The sequence below is a fragment of the Meriones unguiculatus genome, assembly GCF_030254825.1.
Source record: "Meriones unguiculatus strain TT.TT164.6M chromosome 13 unlocalized genomic scaffold, Bangor_MerUng_6.1 Chr13, whole genome shotgun sequence".
In the NCBI taxonomy this organism is placed as follows: Eukaryota; Metazoa; Chordata; class Mammalia; order Rodentia; family Muridae; genus Meriones; species Meriones unguiculatus.
The window spans coordinates 779,434-789,569 of NW_026843580.1; the positions used below are offsets into that span (position 1 = coordinate 779,434).

Consider the following 10,136-nt stretch of genomic DNA (forward strand, 5'->3'; position numbering starts at 1 on the left):
TCCATTGAATTCTAGGAAGACTTGAATTTCTTTCTTTATTTCTTCCCTGACCCAGCTGTCATTTAGTAGTGAGTTGTTCAGTTTCCATGTGAGTGTAGGCTTTTTGCTATTTCTGTTGTTGTTGAGGTCCAGCTTTAGTCCATGGTAATTAGATAGGATACAAGGCATTATTTCAATCTTCTTATATCTGTTGAAACTCACTTTGTGACCAACGATATGGTTTATTTTGGAGAAGGTTCCATGAGGTGCTGAGAAGAAGGTAAATTCTTTTGTCTTTGGGTGTAAGATTCTGTAGATATCTGTTAGGTCCATTTGATACATGACCTCTATTAGAGATATTGTTTCTTTGTTTAATTTCTGTTGTTTACCTGTCCTTTGTTGAGAGTAGGGTGTTGAAGTTTCCCAGTAGTAATGTGTGGGGATTTGTGTGCGGTTTAGGTTTTATTAATGTTTCTTTTACAAATGTGGGTACCTTTGTATTTGGAGCATAGATGTTCAGAATTATGATTTCTACTTGGCGGAATTTTCCTTTGATGAGTATGAAATGACCTTCCTCGTGTCTTTTGATTAATTTTGATTGAAAATCTACTTTATTAGATATTAAAATGGCTACTCCTGCATGTTTCTTGGGTCCATTTGCTTGGAACCTTCCACCTTTTTACTCTCAGGTAATGTCTATCTTTTTGACTTAGATGTGTTTCTTGTATGCAACAGATTGTTGGGTCTTGTTTACATATCCATTCTGTTAGTCTGTGTCTTTATTGGAGTGTTAAGTCCATTGATGTTGAGGGAAATTAATGACCAGTGGCTGTTAGCTCCTTTTATTTTGATGTTGCTTGTGGTAGTGTGTTTGTGTGCTTGGTTACTTTTAGTTTTGCTGTAGTGACATTATTTCTTTCCTGTGTTTTCCTGAATGTAGTTAGCTTTCCTGGGTTGTAGTTAGTTTTCCTTCTAGGAGCTTCTGTACCTCTGGATTTGTGGGTACGTATTGTTTAAATTTGTTTTTGTCATTAAATATCTTGTTTGCTCCATCTATGATGACTGAGACTTTTGCTGGGTATAGTAGCCTGGGTGGTCATCTGTGTTCTCTTAGGGTCTGCATGATATCTGTTCAGGCCCTTCTGGCTTTCATAGTCTCTGATGAAAAGTCAGGTGTGATAATGATTGGTTTGCCATTATATGTTACTTGGCCTTTTTCCTTTGCAGCTTTTAGTATTTTTTCTTTGTTCTGTATACTTACTGTTTATTATGTGGTGGGAGGATTTTCTATTCTGGTCTAATTTATTGGGTGTTCTTTAGGCCTCTTTTATTCTTGTAGACCTCTCTTTTAAGTTGGAGAAATTTTCTTCTATGATTTTGTTGAAAATATTTTCTGGGCCTTGGAGGAGGGAATCTTCTTTTTCCTTGATTCCTATTACTTTTAGGTTTTGCTTTTCATGTTGTCTTGGATTTCTTGGATGGTCTGTGTCAGGAATTTTTTAGATTTAACATTTTCTTTGATAGCTACATCTATTTATTCCATTGTGTCTTCCACACCTAAGATTCTTTCTTCCATCTCTCGTAGTCTATTGCTTATGCTTACTTCTGTAGTTCCTCTTTTCCTCCCTAAGTTCTTTCTCTCCACAGTTTCCTCCACTTGTGTTTTCTTTAATTTTTTTCCAATTCTCTTATCAGATCTTGAGCCATTTTATTGATTTCCTTCACTTCTCTGACCGTATTTTCCTTCAATTCCTTCAGCTGTTTGTTCGAACAATCCTCTGTTTCTTTAATATCTTTTAGTGATTTAAGTATTTCCTCTCTAAAAGCCACAAATGACTTGGCTGCAACTTCCTGTATTTCTTTAAGGATGTCCATAATCTGTTTGACTTTATCTTCCTCCATTTCTTTGCAAAAGGCAATAATCTGTTTGACTTTATCTTCATCTAGATCTTTATGTAGTTTATTTTTTTCCGCTATTACCCTGTTCATAAGCACAGATGTAAGGTCATCTTCTTGAATTTCATTTACCATGGTGTGTCCAGGGCTGCTTGCCCCTGAATAACCGGGTTCTGGAGATGCCATACTGCTCTGTCTTTTTGAGCTTTTACACTTGCCTCTACCCATTTGGCTATTTTAGGTGTTGGGTGTTAGTTTCTGGCGCTTCCTGGAATCCTGTGGTGGGGATAATCCCCTTGGCAGGAAGATGATTTTTCCTGAAGGAGGGCTCCTCAGCTTTTGAGGTACTGTCACTGAATAGCAGGTATTTCTCAGGAATTGCCAAAACTCACCACAGGCATAGAGACCTGAGCAGTAATTGTGGTCTTTGTTAGTCAAGGGGGCTCTTCTCTCACCCAGAGAAGTCCTGGAGACAGCTGTCCTGCTTCTGGCTTTCTTGCTGTAAATTTAGTAAGCTGTAGCTGTAACCTGGGTACCCCATGGTTTGGTCAGCTTAGTTAGGGATAACTGGTTGTCCCTTAGAGCAGTATCTGGGGGTTGATCTTGGGGATCCCAGGCTTCTGTTGGTCTGAGGTTAGAGCTCTGTGCCCCAGTACCGAAGCAGTAACCCGTGGCAGCTGATCACTGCTCTCACATGTGCAGCAGGAGGCTAGAGTCTGGAGCCTGTGAATAACCAGAAACTTCTCCAGAGCTAGGTGTCCTGAGGTAGGGTCAGATGTTTTCCCCACCTTTGGGTTTTCTCCCAACATGAAGACCTAGTCTGTGGTGTTTGACATGGTGTGTAGAATGGGTAGGCACATGCCAGATGGCTACCAAGCTGGTGACTGGGAAAGAACCTGAAAACATTTCCAAGAATGGTCCCATGTGTGGTGGTGGTAGTGTGTGTGTGGGGGGAGTTGGCTGAGTGCTCTAAGCTGGGACCTGCTCTTTCCCTGCCTGTGGGGTTTTATCCAGACAGGGAAACCCATCCTCTAGTGTCCTGGGGCACAGAGTTCTGTCTGTGATGGAGAGTAGGGCATGCAGGTCTCGCAACTGGAGGCCCACTCAAGGCTGGAAGCTGTGCACCCACCAGCCTGCAGGACCTTTTCCAGGGATAGACTGGGTGACCTGAGGTCAGTCCAACTTTCTTCTTCCCTGTTCTTTTTTTTTTTTTTTGAGACTGGGGCTCCCAGTCTCTGGTGCCCAGTTTTGCCTGGGAAGGTGATCAGGACACACAGGTGCATCCTGCGCCTGAGATATTTTCCGGGTTCTCACTGAGTGACCTGAGAGTGGAATTGAATGATCCCCACACCACTGAGTTTCCTCTAACCTGGGAAACACGATTGCTGTTCTTTTAGGACCCAGAGTTTAGTCTTTTAGTTGCTGTACCAACATTGCTGTCTTGTTCCTATCCTGGTCCTCCTGGCAATGCCATCTTGGATTCCCTTTTCCTCATCCCTTTCAATTAATTTTGGTTGAAAGTCTGTTTTATTAGATATTAGAATAGTTACTCCTGCTTCCTTCTTGGGTCCCTTTGCTTGAAAAACTTATTCCTGCTGCAACATCCAAGGAATTTTCACAGAGATTTGCTGGGCACTCTGAGGTTGGACCCAATTGTTTCCCTCATCATTGGTTTTCTTCTTACCTTGGAAACACAGTCAGTGGTGTTTGGGGGACCACAGATCCAACTATTGGTCACTGTGCAGTCTCTGCTCCCCAGGTTATCAGACACAGTGTACAATCACCCCAGCCATCTGGGATCTATTTTTAGTTTTTACTGAATATAAGTATTTTGATTGTATGCATGAATATGCACCTCTTGTGTGCCTAATCCTCACAGTAGTCTGAAGATGTCTTCAGAATTCATGAACTTATAGCAATTGAAAGTAGTGGGTCCCAGGTAAACACTAACAATTGAGCCCAATTATATGCAAGAGCAGTAAGAGCTCCTCACTGCTGAGCCATTTCTCCTATCTTATGTTGCTCATTTATGATCATCATTTACACCACTAATATTTTTGTCTTCTATTTTTACCTGTTTAAACATGCATTCCCTTTTAGTAAGATATCATTGAAGTTACAGTTTAAGCTGGGGCACTGCGGATTTCTGGAAAATAAATATACAACAGGAGTGAATGTATAATTCCTTGTAGAAGCTTCAGTAAAGACCTCTGAGTTCTTTCAATATTTTGTGTTTGTTTGATTGACTTTTAGGGGAGGCTCTGTCTTACTATATAGGTCTGGCTGTCCTAGAACTCTTTGAATAGATAATGCTGACATCCAGTTCAATAAGGTACACCTGTGTCTGCCTCCTGAGTGATGGAATTGAAGGCATGACAGAATACACCCAGCTTGTCCACCATTTTTTGTAGTTAGTAACTGTTAATAAATTTCTCTGATCTGTACTTAGTATTGTTCATCTGTTAATTTCTCTCTCTGTGTGTCTCTGTCTCTATGTGTCTGTCTCTCTATTTCACACTCTTCTCTCTGTCTTTGTCCACATTAATTGCCATGTCTATTCCAAAGCTATATCCTCTTCAAAAAGTTCAGATATGATACAGTTAAAACTTGTTATTCCGTTTTCTTCTAAAATGACTTAGTGATAACATTAACACTTCTTTTTTAATGGAAAAGTTTTAATCTTTATTTTTAATCTATAGACTACATTATTAAGTAAGGAGGATATACAAAACAATGATCAAAGAATAATTATGTGTTCTATTCCTTTTCTTTTGTCTGGTCACAAAGAAATATGATGTTACTGGCTATGATTGTGGTTGCTTGCCACTCACATTATTTTTATCCATGTATTCACTGTAGTCCACTTTCCCTTCCACAAATATATGAGCCCCCCTCTTCACATACTAATATGCCACATCCCTGAGCCCTGGTCAAAACATAATATTCAGTACCATGTTGTCTTTTGACTAATGTTACCCATCTGTTCAGTGTCCCCTGATCAACACATCTCATTTGTTGCTATATAAAATATCATGACTGTGTTTTGTCTTTCCACCTGTCTCATGACAGGGTGCTGACCTACTCACCCAAGTAACTGAAGATGATTCATAGATTGCTCAAGTACCCAACTAATGGCTACTTTATATTCATGTCTTACAAACTGATGAAACACAGGTTTTTGAAGCACGCCTTTGGTTTTTTTTTCAATCTAACCTTTAGGCTTTTTCATCTCCCCTACTTCACATCATGCACAGCACCCAACTGTATAACATTCGCACTTCTGTGTCAGAAAATAAATTAAAGAAGCACTCGAATTATATGATTATATTGGCAATGAAGTATAAATTTATATTGTTGCCACTGTTTCTGTTGTACAAATGTATGGCATATTTTAGAATTCCGTGACCTTCAATGATGTGCATGTGAAATTCAGCCAAGAAGAGTGGGCCTTGCTGGAACCTTCACAGAAGCAACTCTACAAAGATGTGATGCTAGAGACCTGTGAAAACCTCACTTCTATAGGTAAGACTGCAATTTTTCTTTCACTTTTAAAATAAAGAGACAAATCTTACTTTGTTATTGATCCTCTTCTGTAATTCCAATTGAGAATGAGGAGGAATGCGGTAAATAAATCAGGCATGGTTCTAAGGGTCACAGAATAGAGTGAGTTAAGTTTACCTTAATAATAACATGATATTTCTAATAATATATATTTTCTCGTACTATATTTTAGGCTACAATTGGGATGACCATAATACTGAAGAACATTTTCAAAGTTCTACAAGTAATAAAAGGTAACTTTATGTGCATGTTGATACAGATATAAATCTTAAATTTTAATGTGTCCTGGAAGTTTGGTGTTTTTTGTTTGTTTGTTTATTGGCTGCTTTTTATTTTCTGTTTTTGAAAAAGATTTTTTTTCTGGGTATCTGTGACTTTCTTAGACTTGCTTGTTAGACCAGCCTGACTTCAAAATCACACAGATCTGCCTGCTTCTGCCTCCACAAGTGCTGGGATTGAAGGCATGTACCAGCACACATGGCTGTGTCCTGGAAGTTTTAAAGAAAAGCAACAGTGTAAAAACAGCACTGCTTTATGCATACTGATGATCATTAAAATCTCATAATTCCATGTACTTCAATGTCAGGTATCTGATTTGTGTTTACAAGGCACTCCCCTAAGATAGAAGAAAAAAAATAATATTGTAACAAAAATACTATTTGAATCATATGGACATTACAGCTACTGACTTGAACTGCCAATCTGTTTAGTCTCATTCTATCTACTCAGATATTGTAAGAGGTATACACACTGAATTGGTGATCAGTATGTGTCCAAAACCATCTAAAAAGCAAAAAATTTATAGTAGAACCAGTGTTACTCATTTTCGTGCAGTAACATTGTAAAGTTTAGTGAAAGGAGCAGCTTATGAGAATCAAGAATTTTGTTGTGGAGAAACCTTAATCCCTATATGACATGTCTATGATGAACAAAAAACGAACTGTGTTAATTCAATGTGGGAATCTTTATTATTTTTGTAAATTAAACTGGTATATCATATGTCAAAATGATTCTAAGACACATGAGCATAGGGATATTGAAAGAAGCAGTGTCCCTGTTTTTCTCCAAGAACAATTGATTTGGTAGTAGTCCCCACTGTGAGTAAATTTTCTGAATGTGATAAATGGTTACTGTTAATTGGTTTTGCAACTTCACTGAGAATTTATCAGCAAACTCATATTGCTGAAAATACCTATGAATACTAGGAATTTGGAACTTCTGCTTGTCCTGGCTCACTTTGTAAATGAAGTATCATTCATACAGTACAAAAATTTGTGAATGGGATTGCTGTGGTAAAACTCTGAATTCTTATAATACTCTTCATATATAGTAGAAAACCTCTTATAGAAAAATGATGCTATAAAAGTGATCCACATAACAAATTCTCTTACCATCACAGGAATCTTCAAAAATACCCGTAATGAAGGAGAATACCGTGAATGTAAATAAAGTGATAAAACTTTAAAATTTGATTCTTCTTTACCATTAGACTAAATTATGAAATTAATTCATATAGATAAATATATTTATTAGTGTAATGAAATGACTGTGGTAAATCTTTCACATGTGCCAATTTTCTTTGCAGGCATGAAAGCAGTCATACTGGAGAGAAACCCTTTAAATGCACTCTATGTGGGAAAACCTTCCCCTATATCACTGTTCTTATATGGCATAAAAGAACACACACTGGAGAGAAGCCTTACAAATGTAATCAATGTGGTAAAGCCTTTGCAAAAAGCAGTCAGCTCATACGGCATAAAAGAACACATACTGGAGAGAAACCTTATGAATGTAACCAGTGTGGTAAAGCCTTTGCACAAAACAGTCATCTCATAAGCCATAAAAGAACACACACTGGTGAGAAACCTTATGAATGTAATGAGTGTGGCAAAGCCTTTGCAGAAAACAGTCATCTCATGAGCCATAAAAGAACACACACTGGAGAGAAACCTTATGAATGTAATGAGTGTGGCAAAGCCTTTGCAGAAAACAGTCATCTCATGAGCCATAAAAGAACACACACTGGAGAGAAACCTTATGAATGTAATGAGTGTGGCAAAGTCTTTGCAGAAAACAGTACTCTCTTAAGCCATAAAAGAACACACACTGGAGAGAAACCTTATGAATGTAACCAGTGTGGTAAAGCCTTTGCACAAAACAGTCATCTCATGAGCCATAAAAGAACACACACTGGAGAGAAACCTTATGAATGTAATGAGTGTGGCAAAGCCTTTGCAGAAAACAGTACTCTCTTAAGCCATAAAAGAACACACACTGGAGAGAAACCTTATGAATGTAACCAGTGTGGTAAAGCCTTTGCACAAAACAGTCATCTCATGAGCCATAAAAGAACACACAGTGGAGAGAAACCTTATGAATGTAATGAGTGTGGTAAAGCCTTTGCAAAAAACAGTCATCTCATGAGCCATAAAAGAACACACACTGGAGAGAAACCTTATGAATGTAATGAGTGTGGCAAAGCCTTTGCAGAAAACAGTACTCTCTTAAGCCATAAAAGAACACACACTGGAGAGAAACCTTATGAATGTAACCAGTGTCGTAAAGCCTTTGCAAAAAACAGTCATCTCATGAGCCATAAAAGAACACACACTGGAGAGAAACCTTATCAATGTAACCAGTGTGGTAAAGCCTTTGCAGAAAACAGTCATCTCATAAGACATAAAAGAACACATACTGGAAAGAAAATTTATGAATATACCCAATGTGATAAAGCCTTTGCACAGCAGAGTAGTCTCCGAAAACAGGAAAAGACACACAGTGGAGAGAAGCCTTGTGAGGGTAATTAGTGTGATAAAGCCTTTGCATGTAACAATCATCTCCTAAGACAACAGCACATTCTGGAGGGAAACCATATGAATATAACTATGTGGCAAAGCCTTTGCACATAACATCTCCTAATACATAAAATAACACATCCTGGAAAGATGTCTGACTGTAACCAATGTGAAAAAACTTTTGGACTTCAGAATAATCTCCACACTCATGAAAGAAACCCTAACGGACAGAAAGACTGTGAGTGCTTTTAACATGGTGAAACCATTCCACATTTGTATAATCTTCATCATCATGAAAGGATTCATAATAGAGGAAAAACTTATGAATGTGTTAAAATGGTGAGGCCTTGCACAAATCTAGAGTCATCATCATCATAAAAGTATCCTTACTGGAGAGGAATTCTGTGAGTATAAGCAATTTGGAAAGGCCTTTGTGTACTTTGGTCCACTGAGATGCAACAGAACTGTAAAACTAGCTCAGTGGAAATGACCTCCCTTTTCTGAAGGGAACATGCAACAGTACTATATAATAAGGGGCAATAGGAACGGAGGGTAGTCATTGGGCAGAGAAGGGAGAGGGATTACTATTGGAATTTAAAGTAAATAAACTTATTTTTAAAAAGAATACAATTAATGTTGAATATCAATTACATGCAACAGTATTATATAATAAGGTGTTTATGGAAGACTTATTGATAATCCTGATTTTCAACATTTACTGTTTTCAATTGCCTCAGTTTACACAAGAAACTTTTAGTCCAGTGAATGAATATGTAGGGAATGGTGAACTAACACCAGCCAGGAAGTTCTCTGAGAGTATCACAACAGTGGTAGCCTGTAGAAGTTTCTTTGTGTACACATACCTATTGTTCCAGGGGTTCTATTGAAAACCATCACAACCCAGACTGAAGTTTGAGATGTGAGGGAGGAGGCTTTCTCTTGCATGTATGACCCTGCTGCTGGCCTAGTTGTATAACCATTGAAAGGGTGAGTTTTCTCTGCCTGACTTCATCTGGAGAGTGCCTTTAGACAGAGATGCCATCAATCAAGTTTGATACATGGCCTTTGACACAGATCCCTGATTACTCCCCTCCCTTCAAATATAGGAAAATGAGGTTCCATGTTCTTTTTCACATGATAGGAATGTGCTGTTTAATGCAAATCAAGCATCCTTGAAATGCCCTGTTTTAAACAATTATCTACACCTATCCTTAGAGCATCCCAGTCACTCCCTAAGGGGTACATACCTTTGTTTTCTAGAATTAAAGTTGAACTTACTTTCTGAGGTGGTTCCCAGAGTGTTCTGATCACTGTTATGCTTGGGTGGCTTCCAAGCTTCCTCATCTTCTGGGTGGCTTCCTCATCTTCTGGGCCTCCTTCCTTCCTGGACTGGTGGGAAACAGCCTCCAGGCAACAAGAGAACCACGTTCTCTGAAATGCTTGTGAAAAAAATGTTTCACACTTCATAGCATTTCAAATTTCACATGTTTCTTGATGTGAGATGGTAAATCAAACAGTGTCTTTGGGGTGAGACTCTCTAAACTGAGTTATACCTATTGTTTATTTCACAGTAAGCTTACAGGCAAGCTTCATAGTATGAAGTCTTCTGAGTTGAGCACAGTGGCCTATGCAGAAGTAATAAGAGCAGAAATTTTATTTCCCTCATTTTAATAGCTGAGTAGTGTTCTGATAATGTGTGGATGGATGGGAGAGGAGGGGGACTCCCCCTTTGAGAGGATTAGGGGAAAGGGTTTGGGGGAAAGAGGGAAGGAGTATGGGACCAGTAGGAGTTGAGGAAGTGGCCTTTAAAAAGGGGTATACAATGAATAAATTGTGAAAAAATAAAAATGATTAATAAAATACAAATTAATTAGAAAAACAAAACTTGACAGCAAAAATTTGAGT

General features: G+C 38.3%; 1 protein-coding gene across 1 annotated transcript; it reads left to right on the plus strand.

The window, feature by feature from the left end:
• Nucleotides 1–5,276: 5,276 nt before the first annotated feature.
• Nucleotides 5,277–8,144, plus strand: LOC132650499 (zinc finger protein 431-like; the record flags this gene model as incomplete). Its single annotated transcript, XM_060375830.1, has 3 exons — nucleotides 5,277–5,397; nucleotides 5,609–5,668; nucleotides 7,105–8,144. Coding segments are annotated over 3 exons (1,221 nt in total), but the record flags the coding sequence as incomplete, so codon positions are not given.
• Between the last annotated feature and the right edge of the window lie 1,992 nt (nucleotides 8,145–10,136).